The following is a 20296-nucleotide window of genomic DNA, read 5'->3' as shown; positions in this document are numbered from 1 at the left end:
AGCAGTGGCGATGGGATGGAGGGAGGGAGGGAGGACGAAGCTAGATTGGAGTGCATCCCCAGGGAGTGAGGATTTACTAAGAAGCTGTAGCCAGTGAGCAGTCCTGGCAAGGGCTGATGTCAACAAAGCCAAAATTTCCATCCTCGCTCTGATGGTGGAAATTTCCAAACGCTCACGTGAGAAATGGTCAGGTCCTTCGCTGGGCTCCGGGAGCCCTCCACACCAGGAACTGGACTCACAGGACAGTCCGACTTGAGTCTAGAGCTCAGTCATAGACCAGCTCTGGCCTTCAGGTGTGGCTAGCACAGGCAGACAGAGAGGAGCTGTCCGCTTACACCTGGGAGGCAGCAGGGCAGGCAGGCGCTCACGGGGCCTCAGCTCGGAAGCTGAATAGAACGACTGGAAAACTCTTAGCATGGGATGCTGTGAGAACCTTCCCTGGTACAGAGGAAGACAGAGGTCTGAAGCAGGATGGGGCTGGCAAGAATGAGAACTAGCTGGTCTCCAGAACAACATTTAAGAAAGCCAGGTGTCCTGGGTGAGGTGGTGCTCACCTGTAATCCCAGCACTCAGGGAGGCAGAGGCAGGTGGATCTCTGTGAGTTCAAGGCCAGCCTGGACTACAAAGTGAGTCCAGGACAGCCAAGGCTACACAGAGAAACCCTGTCTCGAAAGACCAAAAAGAAAGAAAGGAAGGAAGGAAGGAAGGAAGGAAGGGGCGCAGGTGTGGCAGTGTGCTTGTAATCCTGGCGCTGGGTGGATATGAGGGGAAAATCCTTTGAGCTGCTGGCCAATGAGAGAACCTGCCTTAAATAAGGTGGGTGGCCTTTCTGAAGATGACACCCAGGGTTGTCCTTTGGCCTCCGTGTGTGTGCGCACAGCTTGTCTTAGTTAGGGTTTCGTTGCTGTGAGGAGACACCATGACCACAGCATCTTTTATAAAGGAAAACATTTACTTGGGGCTGGCTTACAGTTTCAGGGGTTTAGTCCACTGTCATCATGGCGGGAAACATGTCAGCATGCAGGCAGGCATGGTGCTGGAGGAGTTGAAGGCTCTATAGCTTGATCTCAAGGCAACAGAAGGAGACTGTGTACCACACTGGATGTAGTTTAAGCGTATATGACACCTCAAAGCGCTCCCCCCCCTCCCAGGAGCTCACTTCCTCCAACAAGGCTATACATCTTAATAGTGCCGTTCCCTATGGGCCAAGCATTCAAACGCACGAGTCTATGGTGGCCATACCTAGTCAAACCACCACACAGATGCATACATATACCTTTAAAAAGAAACAAGAAAGAAATTTAGCCATGGTGGTGCATACCTGTAATCCCAGCATTTGGGAGCTGAGGCGGGAAGATTGTGGATTTTGGAGATAGCCTGTCTTAAACATAGAAAGGCTCTGTCTTTTTGAGGGGCGGGGGTGTTGAGATAGGGTTTCTCTGTGTAGCCTTGGCTGTCCTAGACTTGATTTGTAGACCAGGCTGGCCTTGAACTCACAGAGATCTGCCTGCCTCTGTCTCTCAGGTGTTGAGATTACAGACATGTGCCACCACAGGATAAGAGACCCTGTCTGGGGTTTTTGTTTGGTTGGTTTTTTGAGACAGGGTTTCCTCTATGTAGCCTTGCCTGTCTTGAACTTACTTTTGTAGACTAGGCTGGCCTTGAACTCACAGCAATCTGCCTGCCTCTGCCTCCCTGAGTGCTGGGATTAAAGGCGTACACCACCACTGCCCTGTCTTTTTTAATTAGTTAATTGTTTTTATTTTATGTACAGTGGTGTTTTGAACCCATGTATGTCTGTGTGAGGGCATTGGATCCCCTGGAACAGACAGTTGTGAGCTGCCATGTGGGTACTGACCTGGGTCCTTTGGAAGAGCAGTCAGTGCTCTTAACTACTGAGCCATTTCTTCATCCCCCAGACACCCTGTCTTAGACACACAAACAAACCAAGTTGAGTGACAGATTACATGCTTGAGCTTTTTTCTGCGGCGAGGGGTGTTTCGAGACAGAGTCTCTTGGTGTAGCCTTGACTGTCCTGGACTCACTCTGTTCCCCAGGCTGGCCTCAAACTCACAGCGATCTGCCTACCTCTGACTCCCAAGCTCTGGGATTAAAGACATGTGCCACCACCACCCAGCACGCTTGAGCTTTATAGGGAGAACTGAATCTACTTGTCCCGGCAGTTCAGCAAAGCAATTAGATTCTGTTGTCTGCATGTTTCATAGTCTAGAAAGTCAGAATTCCTGGGGGTGAGGAGACTCAAATAATATTAGTAGTTTAATATTGGAGATATGAGTCATATACCATAAAATTCGCAAGGTTCTACAGCCACTACTGTTATCTAATTGCAGAATGTTTTCATCACCCCTTAAGGCTCCCTGTACTTGCCTCTTAGCTGTCACCTCCCTATGCCTAGTCTTTCCCCATTAGGTTTGTAACTCTGGGTTTGGCCTGTTTTGCTCTTCCTTGCAGGTCATGGTACCGCTGGAACCATCCCACCTACCTCCACTGAGGCCAAAACCATCCTCCCACTCTGACCGGCCCCTTGTTCCCACCAGGAGGAAGGAAGCCATGCCTTCCATGTGTGAACAGACTGCTTTGAGAACAGCGGGGTGAATAGCCACTCTGAAGAGAACACCCACACTCTTGCCTTCTCTGGGATCCAGAGCCTCCAGAGAACCAAACTGTGACTGAAGGCCACACTCCTGCCTTGGGCTTTCCATCACTCTCCTGGGAAGTTACCGTTTTCACATGCCTTGCCTGTGGCTTCATCTGGTGGAGAAAGTGCATTCTGCCACTGTTCTGCTTCAGCTCCCCTGTGGGATTCTGGGGAACAGCGATTTGCTCCTTGCACCAAACTGCAAGAAGAGTAGATCATGATTTTGACTCCGACCTCAGCTACAATCCTGAACTGATCCCAAATTCTGTGGAAAGACTGAAATCTCATGTCTCTACCAAAGCCTTATTTTGTTTAATTAGCACAGTTTTCCCACAGAATCTCCATTTTGCCCCCATTTTATTTTAACCCTCACTCCTATCCGCCTGCCCCCCTTCTTTTTGTTTGTTTGTTGAGACAGAGTTTCTCTGTGTAATAGCCCTGGCTGTCTTGGAACTCTCTTTGTAGACCAGGCTGGCCTCGAACTCACAATGATCAGCCTGCCTCTGCCTCCTGAGTGCTGGGATTAAAGGCTTGCGCCACACCTGGCTTCCTCCCTTTTCTACAACCAAATCTGTCCTACAAAGTTCCTTCCTCTCTGCAAATGGCAGAGCTGCCCTCTGGCCAAGCTGCTCCATCCATAGGCACTCTTCCCCGAGTTCAAGAACACTTGTCTTTCCTCTGCTCCCTGTGTCTCCTTACTCTGTCCCCTCTCCTTTCTCCTGGCCACAGAAGAGAGAGAGAGAGAGAGAGAGAGAGAGAGAGCGCCACACCCACTGGCCACATTCTTGTACATAGTCCTTTCCTGTACCACACTAGGGTCTTTCCTCTTCAGTGTGTAATTTTCCAGCCAAATCTTTAACTCAGGTGTGAACTTTGAAAATGTCTCTATATTTTATCTTCCATTAGAAAAAGAGGGGTGATACCAAAGTGTGGAATACTTCTACAGAGCTCCCATACAAGCTGGGGTTCTGCTGACTTTGGGGGGGAACATCTTACGTGGAGTCTCCTTCTGTGGGTCTGTGTGTAAAGCTGTCACATGAAGCCATCCCAGAAAATGGTAACTTTTTTTTAAAAAAAAGACTGAATATCTAAGAAAATGTTGAGGTTCAAAGGAATCTCTTATTTCTAAATATATTTGTATAGCAACAACATAAACTATTCCACCATTAATAAGAGATGTTCAGAGGAGTGTTTAGTGCCTGTGTGTGTGTGTGTGTGTGTGTGTGTGTGTGTGTGTGTGTGTGTGTATGTGTGTGTACCTGTGTGTTGGGGGGTGGGGTGGGGTGGGATACAAGCATACATAATGGAAATGGGGGAAAATAACTCCATTTGGTACAGGAAGTGACTACTGGGGATGGAGCATATTAATACAGGGCCCCTAAATGGCTCAGTGTTCTTTCGGTGGGACACAACTAGTTTGGAAGCTGAGTACGGAGAGATTATTCCTCGTTTTATAAGAGGGAAATTTGGTGAATACTTAAGGTAATGCCACTTGAGACTTAGGAGGTGGAGGCCAAGGCTGATCTAACTCACATATCCTAAATGTTGACTACTCAGCTGCAAAAGTAGTTCAATACAGGATAATTTCATGACTGTGTATATTGGCTTGAGAAGACATCACCTAGTGAGACGGGGAAGCTATTATTGGGCTTTTTATTTCTATTTTTATTTTTTGAGACAGGGTTTCTCTGTGTAGCCCTGGCTGTCCTGGACTTTATTGGTAGACCAGGCTGACCTCAAACTCATAGAGATCCACCTGCCTCTGCCTCCCCAAGTGCTTGGATTACAGATATGTGCCACCACACTGGGCTTATAATTGAGTTTTTTATTTGGTTAATTTTTGTTGGTGGTAGGATTTTTGTGTGTGTGTGTGTTGGCATTGTTGGCGTTGTTTTCTGAGGTAGGGTCTCACCAGGCCCAGGCTGGCCTCAAACTCATTATTTAGCCAGACTGACCTTAAACTCACTGCAGTCCTCCTACCTCAGCCTCCTAAATGCTAGCATCACAGTCCTGGAAGCTACCACAATAAATAATTGTAGTTCCTAAAATAAACATTGATCTGTGAGGAAGAAAGAGCTGCAAGAGCTGGTGAGGAGAAACAAAGATTGGGATTTGTGTTACTTTTAGGTAGCTGTGATCAAAATGCCGGACAGAACAACCTGAGGCTGAGGTTTCCTTTAGTTTACGGTTTCGGATGTGTCAATCATAGCTGGAAGGGCGTGGCAGAGCCAAGTGACCCTCAGCATGGCAGAGAGGAAACAACAATGGCTAGATAGTCTCAAAGACCATCCCCTAAGCAGGCCCTGTCCCCCACCAATGCCATCATGTTATGAATCTATCAGAAGGTTATTTCAGACCAGGCATGGTGGCACACGCCTTTAACCCCATCACTCAGGGAGACAGAGGCAGGTGGATCTGTGTGAGTTCAAGGCTAATCTGGTTTACAAAGCAAGTCCAAGAAAGCCAGGGCTACACAGAGAAACCCTTTAAAAAAATAGGAAAGATTATTTTATTCCTTAGGTCCCAGCCCTCCTGACCCCTTTTGAAATCATCACCACAGACAGGGTTGTGCCTTGTTCCAGATGTTTCAAAACCTGGTCAACTTGTAAATCAAAATTAGCCATCATAGGATTAAACATTTACTGCAAATAATAATAACATCCACATGGGAAACCTATGCAAAAATCATCAACTGTTCCTGGTGTTTGAAATATGCTTATGTTCAGACTTTTGTGCCATAAAACGGGGAAAGTCCTGCTGATAGTGGTTACTTTTGAAAGAAAAAAAAAAGATGCTGTTAAAAAGGGTGAGCTGACAGTGCAGTGGCACATATCTGTAATCCCAGCACTCAGGAGGCAGAGGTAGGTGGATCTCTGTGAGTTCGAGGCCAGTCTGGTCTACAAAGCAAGTCTAAGACAGCCAAGGCTACACAGAGAAACCCTATCTCGAAACAAACAAACAAACAAACACACACACAAGCAAAACTAAGCCAAAGCAAAATTTGCAGGTGGGCAGGGCTCTGTAAAATTCATAATTCCAAAGAAGTTTAATGGAAGTTTTTGTTTAGCTGTTTCATCATCTAGGAGCATCTAAGAGACAAGCATCTAAGAGCATCATCAACTGGTGTGTAAGGGTAAAGAAAGGAGGAAAAGATTGAGGTTATTGGTCATTTCATACTGTCTGTTTATTCATATATTTACAGCAGAGTCTTGCCTTCAGCTGGCCTGGTACTACCATGTAGCTCAGACTCTGTCTTATCTTTTGTATGTTGTTTGTTTGCTTGGCACAGGTTAGTCTGAAACTTAACATGTAGATCAGGATGATCTCAAGATAGTGAGAAATCAAGTACTGAATTACAAGCTTGTGCCCCTATGCCCACCTTCTAAGGCAACGTAAGAACTTTGGGTCCAACTCTGGGCATGATTTGAGTCAGGGAAGCTGACTCTAGCCCCTAGGTGTCCAGGCACAGGGCCCATGGCCATGACCACGCTGGCATACCTCTGGGACTCCTCTGTCCTCCTGGATTGTTTTATACTCTGCTATCTCTCATGGCTAGCACTGCTATTTGCACGTAATAGGGCATTTAAGAGTTTTAAAGCCAGACATGGCAGCACATGCCTATAATCATAGGACTCAGGAGATGAAGACAGGAGGAGTCAGGAGTTCAAAGCCAGCCTTGGCTATAATAGTGAGCTCAAGGTGAGCCTGGGTCAGAGTTAGACCTTGTCTCAAATGCAGGTACACACAGGAAATTGAAACCATGGAATTATAAACTTTTTTACTCAAAACTTCTTTTCAGCTGAGAAGTTCTTACAAGACATACATATATACATGATATATAAAGAAAACATTTACTGGTAGAAAAATCATATAGAAATTTATTTTAGAACAATTCTTTGGTGTAAATATAATTTTACCAGTTAGAAATACATAAACAAATTTGCATACTAGTGAGATGGATTTGCTTGTTTATTTCTACAAAAACAAATCTTGGCATTTTAAAATTTTTATTTAAGTTCTCACTATATAGCTCTAATTGCTGGAACTCACTAGACTGGCTTTCAGACACACAGAGCCCCACCTGCCTCTGCCTCTGGAGCCCTGGAATTAAAGGAGTGTGCTGCCACACCCAGCTAACACCCTAGGATTACATATTTGACTTTGACTTATTTTTTAAAAAGATTTATTTACTTATATTTTTTGTGCATTCATGCCTCACCTGCATGTATGTCTGTGTAAGGATGTCGGGTCCCCTGGGACTGGAGTTACAGACAGTTGTGAGCTGCCATGTGGGTGCTGGGAATTGAACCCAGGTCCTCTAAGCTCTAACCACTGAGCCATCTCTCTAGTTGCTGTTGTTATTATCATTATTATTATTTATCTGTAAACATTCAGAAACCAAATTGTACTGCTGTCAAAGTTTTCATAACCTCCACACACATTCTGTATGTGTGTGTGTGTGTGTGTATGTGTGTATGTGTGTGTGTGTGTGTGTGTGTGTGTGTGAGAGAGAGAGAGAGAGAGAGAGAGAGAGAGAGAGAGAGAGAGAGAAGATGCAGAGATGTAGTATACACACCTGTGGGGAAATTCTAGGGAAGCAAAGGCAACTCCTTTTTCTCTCTCATTTCGGCTGCTGTCATCAATGTTGCATTTTGGTTCTTAGAGACAGGGTCTTGTAAAGAACAGAGAGCTTTCTATGTACAATAAAAAATGCTTGTAATGAATAACTGAACAGTTGTGAATTGATCCATCTGGCCCAAGTTGGAAATAATTCACTACGTAGCTAAGAATAGTCTTGAACTCCTAATCTTCCTATGCCGCCACACTGACTCCAGGTAGCGTATATCAGCATGTCCCCTTAGTCATCTTGTCAAGTTACTGCCCACTTCCTTTCAACTGATTATGTCACCCTTGGGCATAATTTTTTTTTCCTGAGACAAGGTTTCACCGTGTAGCCTTGGCTGTCTTGGACTCACTTTGTAAACCAGGCAGGCCTTGAACTCACAGCGATCCGGCTGCTTCTGCCTCCCGAGTGCAGGGATCAAAGGCGTGCACCACCTCTCCCGGCTGTGCCTTAGTTTCTTAGCTGTAAATTGGACCTATAGGTAGACTCCAGCCTATATAAACTACCACAGTAAAAGGACTTGTAACAATGGCTTGTGCAGTAAGACAACATCTTACAAATCTGTGATTATTCTTGTGATTGTGATGACATTAGTAGGGACCTTCACTGATTTGGTGGAGCTGAGACTGCCTAAAGATAAATTAATATAGTTTAAGGGGCTGGAGAGATGGCTCAGTGGACTGAGAACACTGGCTGCTCCTGCAGAGGACTCAGATTCAATTCCCAGCACCCACATGTCTTTTCACAGCTATCTGTAACTCCAGTTCCAGAAAGTCTGACTCTATCCTCTTTTGCAGGCACTGCATGCATATAGTGGGCAGAAATACATGGAGGCAAAACAGACACACACACACACACACACACACACACACACACACACACACACAAAATCTTAAAAAAAAAAAAGATAAGTCAGTGTATCATTTTATCATTTCTTTCTCTCTCTCTCTCTCTCTCTCTTTCTTTCTTTCTTTTTTTGAGACAGGGTTTCTCTGTGTAGCCTTGGCTGTACTGGAATCACCCTGTAGACCAGGCTGGCCTCGAACTCACAGAGATCCACCTGCCTCTGCTTCCTGAGTGCTGGGATTAAGGGTGTGCGCCACCACCCCCTGGCAGAACCATTTCATTTCAGATAATAAGTCTGGATTTCAGAACCCTGGTAACTGTTGTATAAAAGTCCGTTATCCTTGGGAGAAACGACACCTTCCCAACCCTAACCCTGTAGACGCCTTCAGTCTTTAGTAGTCTGTTCTTTTATGGAAAATACAGGCAGCAAGGAGAAATTCACATCCCAGATCAAGAGGCTGGAATGAAAACGAAACAAAATGCTGAAACAAACACAAGGGGTTGAGGCTGCTTATAGTCCTGTCCCGTTTCACTGTGTTGCCATTCTCTGTCGTTCGGTCTGTCTCAGCACACTTCTAGGGTGTCTTCTCCAATTGCTGTCACACTGAATTTCAGCTGAGCGCTTCTGGAGCATCTGTTTGTTTGTTTTTTGTTTGTTTGTTTTTCGAGACAGGGTTTCTCTGTGTAGCCTTCCTCGAACTCACAGCGATCCGCCTGCCTCTGCCTCCCAAGTGCTGGGATTAAAGGAGTGCGCCACCACCGCCTGGCTATATATTTTGGTTTTTCAAGACAGGGTTTCTGTGTGTAGCCTTGGCTGTCCTGGACTCACTTTGTAGGCCAGGCTGGCCTCAAACTCACAGAGATCTGCCTGCCTTTGCCTCCACCAAAGATAATGCTGGGATTAAAGGCGTGTGCCACCACCAGCTGGCTTAAAAAGCTATTTAAATAGTTCTGTTTCGGAAGGTTGTGAATCACGCCCAAGGCTTGGGTGGGTATAGTAGCTCAGTGTCAGAGTGCTTGCCACTGGCCAAGGCCCTGTGTTCAGTACTCAGCACTGCCAGGGAATCACTGTTAGGATGCAGATTCCAGTTTAGTGTGTTCAGTGTCAGGATCTGGCTTGTATGTGTGTCTAACAAACGTCTGAGAGATGTTGATTTTGTTGGTGATTGTTCTCTCATCCCTAGACCACACATTGAACCTCAAAAGCTGAGAGAGCACAGTAATATAACATCCTTGCTCAAAACACCACAGACTTCCTCTTAGCCACTGAAGGAGATACCTTGGCTAGACACCTGGAGCTGGCATTAAGACAGCAGTGGCTCTTACATGTGACTAATCATCTGAATGACCCCAGGCAGATTTCAAAGCATACTTATTTCTGCCCCACATCAGACCCTACCGGATCGTAACATTTAAGACGTCATCTTTAAGTGGCTGTTTTGAAATCACTTTCCAAGTAATGCGGATGACCAATAAGCTTTGGGAAGTCCCCTGTGCTGCTTCTAATGTCGTTTTCTATTAATTCTGGCTTCTCTTCCTTCTGAGGGAGGTTTCCTGCAGCCCAACCTGGTTTGAATTTGCTATGCAGCTGAGAATGGCACTGAGTTCCTGCTTTCCTGATTCTGCCTCCTGAGTGCTGGGAATACAGGTGTGAACCAACTGACTTTACTCCTTCATTAAAGTCAACCAACAAACACTCGCCATACCTGTCCCATACTTGGGCCTAGGGAAACAGGTGAAAACGCTGCCACCTTTACCTTTGAAGGGTTAGCATGATAGATGACCAAAATGAGACCGTTTATAATTCCTACACATTGTCTAAACACATCTCCTCTACAGATCTTCACTTCTGGGCTCCCTCGCACCTTGATGGACAAGCCATGTCCCACCCCACCCCCCATCCCACTGTTTCTAGTTGAACCCCACCCCCACCCTCATGTGTGTGGGTGTTTTAATTTCGAGACAAAGTATGCAGGCTAGCCTCCAGCTTATAATCCTCCTGCCTCAGCCTCCCAAACGCTGGGATTACAGGCATATACCACTTACATTATGCTCATGCTTCTTCAAACTCACCATCTAGAGAGAAACGAGGATTTTTTTTTTTCATAAATAAAATAAAGGCCTGGAAATACAGCTTGTGGTGGAACACTTGTCTAGCACGATTGGGGCCTCCGGTTTTAAATTTTTATTTATTTATAGGGGGGCCTCCGGTTTAATCCCACTATTGGGGAAAAGATATTCCAAAGTTAACAGACAATAATTTCTAGGGACTTCCATGTGCTGGTCATTGTTCCAATTGTGACAATAATCTATGAGAGAAGCAGCACACTCCCCATTCTGTGTGGATGAGGAAGGAGGCATAGACTTACCTTGTCCAATTGCATCCCAAACAGAATTAACTTTTTTAAAAAAAATGTGTATGTGTGGGTCTGCATGTGTGCACACATGTGTGGTGTCACTAGAGGCCAGAAGAGGGCGTTGGATCCTCCGAGCTAGGGTTAGAGGCCGTTGTGAGCTGCCTGACATGGGTGTGGTGACTGAACTCCAGACCTGTGCAAGAGCAGCCAAGGCTTTTAATTGTTTATCCATCTCTCCAACCCCTTATGTTTACGCCCACTTAGGGATAATGCTTAATATACATAAAGGTGCTTGTTTCACTACTCATATTTAAGTAGGAGACAGGATCCTGCGTCACCCGTAGTGTACTGTAGGTTGTGGGTGCTTAGTAGGTTAGTCGGTGCTCAGTAAGTGCTTAGTGAAGAGGCGGTTCCAGCTCCATCTCACAGATGGCAGAATGGATCAAGATTTACTGTGATAGAGTATTGGAGGTTGAATCCAGGACCGCACACATAGGCAAACATTCTACGACTAAAAAGCCAGACATTCTCCATCCACAGTCCCATGACGATCTAAACAGACAACAAACAAGCACAACAGACCGCCCTTTTCTTCCCGGTCCAAAGAAGGACCCTCCATCCTGCTCCCTTCTTTGGCCCAGCATCCACTCTGCGCTCTGTCCTCCCAGCCAGCAGGTGCCCCTAGACCCCCGGCTCCTCCTCCTCCGCCGTCACAGCCTTGTCTACCAACCCGCCCCCCCCCCCCCCCCCCCGCCCCTTACAGCTTCCTGTCGCCGCGATCCGGGCCCTGGGCTGTGGGCGTCCGGGAGCCTGAGGCTTCCCGGTGCGCTCTGCCAGGTAACAGCGCTAGCAGGCGGCATGGGCACCCGTCTGCCCTTGGCGCAGGCGGGGAAGGAGGCGGGCGGGCGGCCAGGTGCGCGCGGGCTCCTCTGCCCCGGGGCGCCGGGGCCTCTCAACGCCAAGCTCTGGGCACACGGCTGGATGCCTAGATAACGGTCCAGGATGGGGCGATCCTGGCGGGAAGCCGGGCGTGGCTTAAGCCTTGGGCAGGTCCCCACCGCGGGATGCGACCTTGCAGCTGGCTCGGAGCCCCAGGCTGCAGCTCTCTCGAGGCCGGGAGCCAGGCGCCCGCCCAGCGCCTCTGCTCTCCGGGATGGAGGAGCTGGGGCACTGAGCTGCGAGGGCCTGGGAACCTCCCAGACCCCACACCAGACACGCAGGCTCAAGGTCACAGAGCTGTGTCTGTTGTTTACAAATGTCTGCTTTTTACTGGAGTGTTTGTAAATGGGCTACTGTTTCCTCTCTTGGGCCAGGGAATTAGGATTCAGAGAAGAGGACTCTAAAAATACTAATCGCCGAGTCCCAATCAGCTGATCCGCCTTACTGGCCAGTGACCCTGGCCTCTGAAAGGAAGTAAGGGGGATATTGCTTTTCACTCGGGTACTTTGTATGTCTGGCTCTTACTCTGAAGATTGGCCTAGAAGTTTCAGAAAATGTGTCTTAGAACTGAACTGACCTTTCCCTCCCCCCTTTCTTTCTGCCCCTTAATTTCTGTTCCCTAATTTTGGTTTAAACACATTCCTCAGGTTAAAGAGATTTCCCCACTTACAGGTTTCTGATGAACACCTACTGTTTTCTTGAATGGGAGCCTGATTTCTCATGAAAGCTGGATAAAACTTGCCCTTTGCCCAAGCCCTCTTTGGATAACATTCCTGGGAGTGGCTCGTGTGTGTATTGAGGGGTGTTGGTCTGCATTTGTCAGAAAAGGGTGAACAGTTAAAGGGCAGCCATGCAGAGAATTCCTGCAGAGATGAGACGTGTAGCTGACGTGTTTGGGATTTCTCTTTTATTTGTACTTTCAACAGAGGAGCTAATTAACAATGACATGTTAGTCCTTTTTGGAGTCTACTTCTGTATGACTGAAGTAACTCAGTGTTGACTATTCTTGTTTAAATGTATCAGCAAAAATGTAAAACTGTAAGTTTTCTGACTTTACCATCTATCTATTTATGTATTATAGATCATCCAGCCATCTACCTACAATCTATCTACCATCTGTCTGTCTGTCTGTCTGTCTGCCTATCTGTCTTCATTTTAAAACAAGGTCTTACTGTGTAGCCCTGTCAGGCCTGGCACTCACTGTGTTGACCAGTCTTCCTCTGGGTGATCCTCCTGCCTCTGTTGCCCAGTGCAGGGATTACAAACGTTCACCAGCTTCTTTGTTTCTCTTTTAACTGAATACTTGCCTTAAGGATATTTTTGTATCTCAACATTTACTTAAAAATCCTTTTGCTTCCTTGTTGATAAATAATAGAGTTGGGATGCCTTCCAAGACGGCTGGAGTCTTTGTTTGGCTCTCTATTTACATTTGCCTCAAGTTTCGATTTTGACTGATAAACCTATGACCCAAATCCAGACCTCAGCCAAATTTAGTTTCGGCTTAACCACATTAAAATGCTTGGTGTCGTATGACTTCTAGCAGAAACCAAAGTGGTATTTTACTTATGTATTTATTTTTTATGAGAGCTTTGCCTCTGTGTGTTTGAGTCCATACACACAAATATTCATGCATATGGAAGCCAGAGGTCAGCCTCTGGTGGTATTCTCTGTCCCTCTCTACGTTGCTTTTTGAGATAGGATTTCTCCACAGGAATTCATCGATTGTCTGCATTTCCTCAGCACTGAGGTGGCTAGCATGCACTGCCATGTTTGCCTTTTTGTTTTTTTAACATGAGTTTGGGGTTCAAACTCAGGTTCGCATGTTTACCAGCTAAGCTGTCTTCACTCCTCTCTTTGTGTGTGTGTGTGTGTGTGTGTGTGTGTGTGAGAGAGAGAGAGAGAGGGGGGGGGATCGATCTTGGGGATTGAATCCAAGGTGTCACATAAGAAAGGCAAGTGCTCTACCACTGAGCTATAAACCTAACCCTAGTCTTTTCTCATTCTATTTTGAGGCATGGCTTCTGTAAATAGCCAGGCTAGCCTTGAACCTTTTATGTAGACCAAACTGATTACAAACTTGACATCATCCTAACTCAGCCTCCTGAGTAGCTGAGGTTATAGGCACACACCTCTATGCCTGGCTAGTGCTGGCATTTGTGAAGTGTGAGCACATTATTAGATAATACACTTGTTTCATTGTGTATCACCGTCCAAAGTCAGAATCTCTGAAAGGTCAGCATTAGTTAAGCGTGGAGCTAGTGTTTTACTTCAGAGGGCAGTTGCTGGTTTCCAGGTCACAGCTGTCATCAGGTGCCAGCATTGTATTTCTCTCGGGGGCTTGGAGTTTTAAATACAGCAGCCACATTTACATAGAAGTCTTGGATGCATACATAGTGAAGAGTTCCAGTAAAGGCCCTGTCTTGTTATCTTATAGTAGCAATTCGGGTACATGTGCAAAAATGAGCCGCTGCTGCTTTCTTAGGGTGCGTTTTTTTGTTTTCCTGGTTTTGGTCTCTTCTGTCACAGGATGGCATTAGGTCTGTGTCTGCAGGTGCTGTGCAGCCTGGGTGCCTGGCTCTCACTCTATACATCTTTCTGCCGCCTGAATAAGCACCGAAGCTATGAGTGGAGCTGCCGGCTGGTGACCTTCACCCATGGAGTCCTCTCTATAGGCCTGTCTGCTTATATTGGCTTCATTGATGGCCCTTGGCCTTTTACCCACCCAGGTAGGTAGAGGGGATGCTAGAGATTTTTTCCCCCTTAGGGATTTATGATTTGGGGACTTGAAAAAAAAAATTTGTGTAACACTAAAGAACATTTCCCATTCTAATACTTTGTATTGCCGTCTTTACTGTCAACTTTGATATTGCTTATGTCGCCTGTTGCTTCTGTTTTTCATAAATCTTTTTGTGCCTCTGGGGTCCTTTTCTTTTCTTGCCTTTTTGTGTTACTGGGAATTGAATCTAGGGCTGTGAACATATGAGGCAAGTGTTTTATCATTGGGCTGTGTCCCTGATCTTTTCTACGTTTATTTGTTTGTTTGTTTGTTTTGAGAGGGTCTCACTAAGTTGATCAGGCTGGTCTGGCTACTCATTCTGTAGTCAAAGCTGGCCTTGAATTTATACTCCCCTGCTTCAGCCTGCTGAGTAGCTTGGATCATAGGCTCATGCAACTTCGTTTATTTTTATTTACTTTTTTGAGGTTGGTTCTTGTAGCCCAAGCTGGCTTCCAATTTGTAAACTTTCTATCAAACTGAAATGAAATAAATTCTTAAGTTTTGTGTTTTATTTGAAGGTTCTTGATGATTTCAAATATGTCTGGTCTTTGTACATCATGTTCTGGGACACGAGGACACTCTGGCTTTGGGAGTTTTCTCCAGAGTCTTCTTTCTGGGTGGGTTAGAGCTGCCAGTGTCTAACAACCTAATCCTTTAGGTTAATAAATAATAATAAATCTGACGTGCATGACAGAGTAGCCCAAGGGTCTGGAAACAAGCCAGTAGCTGGTTAAAATGGGGGAGTTAGAATAGTCACTGAAACAACAAAGTATTTTATGTTTTTCCATAGGAGAAATACTGTAGTTGAACAATCAAATCATTCATCAACATTTTGAGGTTTTATTACCATTTTATTATTTTTCTTGATATTCTTTTGAGACCAGGTCTCACTACTCAGGCTTGCCTTGCCTTTACTCTGTAGGCTCTGTCTGTCATCTGTAGCCTTAGAGGCTGAACCAGGGAGAGTGCTAAAAGTTCTAGGCCAGCCTCAGCTGCGTAACAAGTAGTAGGAAAAGCCTGTCGTGAAAAAGCAAAAACAAAGCAAAACAAGGAAGGCCACCAATCTTTTTTTTTTTTTTTTTTTAGGAATATTTATTTTATTTTATTTTATTTATTTATTTTGGTTTTTCGAGACAGGGTTTTTCTGTGTATCCTTGGCTGTCCTGGACTCACTTTGTAGACCAGGCTGGTCTTGAACTCACAGTGATCTGCCTGCCTCTGTGCCCCCTTCTCCCCCAGTGCTGGGATTAAAGGAGTGTGCCAGCACGCCCGGCGGAAGGCCACCATTTTATTTATTTTTTATTTTTTTATTTTTTGGTTTTTTCGAGACAGGGTTTCTCTGTGTAGCCTTGGCTGTCCTGGACTCACTTTGTAGACCAGACTGGCCTCGAACTCACAGCGATCCACCTGCCTCTGTCTCCCGAGTGCTGGGATTAAAGGCGTGCGCCACCACGCCCGGCTGGAAGGCCACCATTTTAAATGTTAGAATGTTGTCTTTTTGAGACAGGCTCTCATGTAATCCAGGCTGGCCCTGACAACTGTGTAGCCAAGACTGGCTTCCGTTGTTCCAATCCTTCTCCTTTTACCGCCCAAGTGCTGGGGTTATAAGGCTAGATTTTAGGTTTCATTTTTAAAAGCTTGAGCCTGTCATTGCTTTTGTCCTTAATCATTCAGAAAGGTTTGAAAGACAGTGGCGGGGGATCCCCAGTTCCCAGACATATTGTCTTCTTCTGTCTTGATCTGTTTCAGGGTCACCGAACACACCCCTCCAAGTTCACGTTCTGTGTCTCACCTTGGGCTACTTCATCTTTGACTTGGCCTGGTGCATCTATTTCCAGTCTGAGGGTGCCCTGATGCTGGCTCATCACACACTGAGCATCTTGGGGATCATCATGGCCCTGGTACTTGGGGAGTCAGGCACCGAGGTCAACGCGGTTCTCTTTGGAAGTGAGATCACCAACCCACTGCTCCAGTTGCGCTGGTTTCTCCGTGAAACAGGCCACTACCACAGTTTCACTGGGGATGTGGTGGACTTCCTTTTTGTGGCTCTGTTCACTGGTGTGAGGATTGGTGTAGGCGCTCATCTCCTTTTCTGTGAAATGGTCTCACCCACACCTAAGTGGTTTGTGAAGGTTGGGGGGGTAGCGATGTATGCTGTGTCTTGGTGCTTTATGGTTAGCATCTGGCGCTTTGCATGGAAGAAAAGCATCAAGAAGTACCACGCGTGGAGAAGCCGGCGGGATGAAGAGCGGCAGCTAAGACATAATGGGCATCTCAAGACACACTAGCCAAGGCTTGCTCCTGGTGAATGGATTGGGTTGAACTGGCCATAGGACCAGGGCAGAATTGAGCTTGTAGTGAGTGCACTTAGGTTTTGAAAAAGGGCTAAATGCATCCATCACTTCAGTCAGTTTCCAAGCTAAGCATATGCAGTATTGAGACACTCACCCCTGCCTACAGTGGCATTTGCACATCCTCAGGGTGATTGACAACTGGAGAGAACTGTATAGAGAGGACCACTGTCACATGTTTTCGGGGGGCCCCCATGTTCATGGGAGGCCCGATATTCAGACAGTTTTGGAAAGACCTTGAATCAAATTAGTGCTGTTTCTTGTTCCTTTGGAAGTAACTCCTTTCCCCACATTTAGTCCTGATTTCCATGAGACATTTTAAGTATGCTCACCCCATGTACTATAAAGGGAGGGACTCTCAGGAGGGGACAGGAGTTGGGCATCCAAGTATCTGTGAATGGGATGTGCGATGCAGAGAGGGGACAGAGGGATGGGACTTCCCACTGAGCGTCCCTACACTGACGTGTCAGAGGTTCCCAAGGATATCCTTGGCTTCTGTGACTCATCCAGGAGACTCGGGGCTGAGCCTGTAGTCTCAGAGCTTTGATCTGTGACAATGAAAGGAAGCAGAGAAGACTCAGCAGAGGGGAAAAAGGAACTTCTGTCAAAGCTCATGGAACCTAAGCATAAGTTTCTACAGTCTCCTGCTTGGATATACAGGAGTGATTCACAACAACATCAAAGTCATCAAAGACTTGGTGCCCAGAGCTTTTACTGGCAACAGGTCATGTAGGCTCCTTCTAAGTAGCATAAGGCAAAAACTGAAGAATTTCCCGGAAGCAGGCATTCAGCAGAAGCCATATTGTTTCAGAAAGAGTTTGAGAGCAGTGAGGCACTCTTAGGAGTTTCTGGTGGGAGTCCTCTCCACAGTGCAGTTGTAAGCAGACGTTTACAGGGATAGCAGGTCAGGGCTGCCATGTTAACTCGGGTGTGCACAGAAAACGGCAGAGCTAGTGCTCGGGGTGCAAGGTGAATGACGTGTGAGTAGATTTAGATTTACTTGGTCCTGTTGTACGGGTTCTGCCCTACCAGGAAAAGTATGCCAGTTCTCAGGGCTTTTGTGAATTAATCTGCTAGGCATGAGAGGCCGTGGCTAAATTCCATGGGGATTTACCATGTGGGTTCCACTGTACTTGAGACGGAGTTCAGGTTTCAGCTCCTGGTACATATTGCAAAGCAGAACCAAAGATTTCAATGTATGTATTGGCCTCAGGGTAATGAGGCTATTTCTTTCCTTCTTCCCTACCTTCCTTCCTTCTCCTCGCCCTCCTTCCTTCCTTCCTTCTTCTTCTCCCTCCCTCTTTCCTTTCCTTTCTTTGTTTTCAGGTACATTCCCTTTTTTATCACCGCTCCACATGGTCTTGCTAGTATAGTTCAGTCTAGCCTTGAACTCTGTTTTGCTTAAGCCTCCTCAGTGCTGGGATTATAGTCCTGTGCCACCATGCCTGGCTCCAATGTAGGGCTTTAATTTAAAAAAAAAAGTATTGTTTATGTATTTGTTATTTCTACTATGCTATTTAGATCAATAGTGATTGGTCAATTCAGGTGGTGAGCCAGGAAATGGTGCTACTGAAGAAGCAAGGCTGAATCAGTTTAGCAAGTAGTGTCAGTTCGCTCTGTAGTCAGCGGTGATACTAACCCAATGAGTGACATTGTAACTGATGGCATTAGTTACAGAAACCAGCAAGGGGGAGAGGTTAGAAACTCCTTCTTGCAAAAGGAAAGGCACTTTAACAACGGGACCTTTAAGGTAACTGTTACATAATTAAAGGGGTTTCTTTTGGCTGTTGAGTTTTTGGTTTTTGGACAGGTAGAACCATGCTTCCTATTCTACGATTTGTGCCCCAGATTTTCCGGTGGTGTGATCCTTTCCAGCAAAACTGTGGGCAGAATTGGAAACCGGGGCATGCTGATTTCAGCCAAAAAAAAAAAAAAAAAAAAAAAAAAAAAAAAAAAAAAAAGCATAGTCAAAAAGAGTGGCTTGGCACACTGAGGGTAACGAAAAAACAAAACAAAACTGGCTTTTGTATTTTGGCACTGTGCAACCTGCTCCAGACCAGACAAGTGAACAGGCTTAATCCAATACTGCCTCTGTTCTCCTTTACCCCTCAGAAGTAAAGGATTGTAGATCTTTGTTTGAGGCAAACTCAAGGGACTGTCTGTAGGGTTTGCTTTGTTTTGCTTCTAATTTATTTTTTGATAACGAGACACCTGAACAAGTGATAAGGGGTGAGGGAATCTTCATTTCAGCTTGTCTTGATGGTCTAATTAGTAACTATGAAGAGATTTCTCTTAGAGAAAAAGGGGAAGATGACTCAGCAGTTAAGAGATGGCCTGGTTTTACAACACAGGTAAATAAAGGGCAGATGAGTGTGTCATGTGTCTCCAGACACAAAAGGGAACACTTACTTGCATTTGAATTACCGTGTAATCATCACTGATATTGCTCAAGAAGGATTTATATTTCAATACGATTTGTACTGAATTTTATAAAAATAAAATAACTTTTTATAAACCTAGAGTCTGCTTTTGTATCTTTGTTGTGGTTTTGCGAAGGAAAAAAAAAAAGAGCCTTTGGCTTGTAAGAATGTCGACAGCTATTCATACTTAGTGGTGACAGTAATCTACTCTTTAGCATTAACCAATCCTATTTTTTATATGGGAGATAACAACAGTCAGCACGCAGAAAATAGTTTGCCTACAGAGGAAGACTATCGTTCTGATTTTACTATCTGTTTGAGCAGTTGCTTTCCACCCCCAGTTCTTCAGTCATGCCAGGCCAAGCAGTCTACCACTAAGCTGTATCCTCACTCTTGCCCCCCTTTTTTGGTTTCACTCTGTAGCACAGGCTGGTGTGAAGTTCACTATGTAGCCTGCCTCCAAACTCACAATAATCCTACCGCAGCCTCCCAAATGCTGTAGTAGCTACCATACCCAGCTAGGCTTTATGTGCTTTGGTGTTTTGCCTCCATGTATGTCTGTGTGAGGGTGTCAGATCTTGGAGTTACAGACAGTTGTGTTGCGGGGGTTGGGGGTGGTGAGAATTGAACCCGTGTCCTTCGGAAGAACAGTCAATGATCTTAACTGCTGAGCCATCTCTCCAGCCCCCTATACAGTGGATTTTTTTTTTTTTCAAGACATGGTTCCTCTGTGTAGCCTTGGCTGTCCTGGACTCACTTTGTAGACCAGGCTGATGACAGTGATCCGCCTGCCTCTGCCTCCTGAGTTCTGGGATTAAAGGCATGTGCCACTGTGCCCGGCTGATAACATTGAAACAATGGGGAAGAGGAAGTCCCATTGGAAACTGCATGTCCAGTGATTGTGTCACTGGTGCCACCTTCCTAGGTGAAGGGCGATGTCCGGCCTAGGGAAAGGGCCTTGGTTTGCTTGGCTCTACAAAAGCCTTCCATAGGGGGGTGGACACTTTGCGATAGTGGAGCAACCAGCAATTATAACAAACCTTTCACAGGTTATTTAAAAAAAACAACAACAACAGTGCCTTGTGAGTGATTAGAGATTTTCATCATTGAAACAGTAGTTCTGGGGTGAATAACCACTGGTTAGTCAATCCTTTGTTGACCATCTTCTGAATGCTTTCCCACAGCAAAAGGCCTTCTTTGCTCACAGTTAGAACCTTGGGGCTGTTAAATTTGGAAAGACGTTGAAAGCAGCTTGCCAAAAGGTTTTGTATGCAAGGAAGAGGAGGTGAATTAGGAAATGTTCCCAGTTTGTTTCATTCCTGAA

General features: G+C 45.7%; 2 protein-coding genes across 6 annotated transcripts in view; both read left to right on the top strand.

The window, feature by feature from the left end:
* The window catches only part of POU2F3 (POU class 2 homeobox 3), an 88301-nt gene extending 85101 nt beyond the window's left edge, over positions 1 to 3200 (top strand). For all 3 annotated transcript variants that reach the window (XM_084783612.1, XM_084783613.1, XM_084783614.1), the window contains one exon: positions 2473 to 3200. In XM_084783612.1, coding sequence (XP_084639738.1) covers positions 2473 to 2512 — 40 coding nt within the window. In that variant the 3' untranslated portion in view covers positions 2513 to 3200. The remainder of the gene's footprint in view (positions 1 to 2472) is intronic.
* An 8031-nt stretch (positions 3201 to 11231) lies between these two features.
* Positions 11232 to 19071, top strand: TLCD5 (TLC domain containing 5). Of its 3 annotated transcripts, none has more exons than XM_084783347.1 (3): positions 11232 to 11323; positions 13952 to 14151; positions 15951 to 19071. In XM_084783347.1, exons 2-3 carry the CDS (start codon positions 13953 to 13955, stop codon positions 16487 to 16489), a joined length of 738 nt encoding a protein of 245 aa, XP_084639473.1. In that variant the 5' UTR covers positions 11232 to 11323; position 13952; the 3' UTR covers positions 16490 to 19071. The 3 variants fall into 3 exon arrangements, with proteins under 3 accessions (XP_084639473.1, XP_084639474.1, XP_084639475.1); XM_084783348.1 differs by having other exon boundaries at positions 11238 to 11323; positions 13977 to 14151; XM_084783349.1 differs by lacking the exon at positions 13952 to 14151 and having other exon boundaries at positions 11249 to 11323.
* The last annotated feature ends 1225 nt before the right edge of the window (positions 19072 to 20296 follow it).

The sequence above is a fragment of the Acomys minous genome, assembly GCF_964271855.1.
Source record: "Acomys minous genome assembly, chromosome: 5".
NCBI lineage: Eukaryota > Metazoa > Chordata > Mammalia > Rodentia > Muridae > Acomys > Acomys minous.
The sequence above is the reverse complement of the archived record's forward strand: the minus strand, read 5'-3'. Positions and strand labels throughout refer to the sequence as shown.

Coding starts and splice junctions, on each gene's coding strand:
- TLCD5 (XM_084783347.1), top strand. CDS start 13,953: ATGGCATTAGGTCTGTGTCTGCAGGTGCTGTGCAGCCTGGGTGCCTGG. Junction 14,152..15,950: donor TTGGCCTTTTACCCACCCAG/GTAGGTAGAGGG, acceptor GATCTGTTTCAG/GGTCACCGAACACACCCCTC.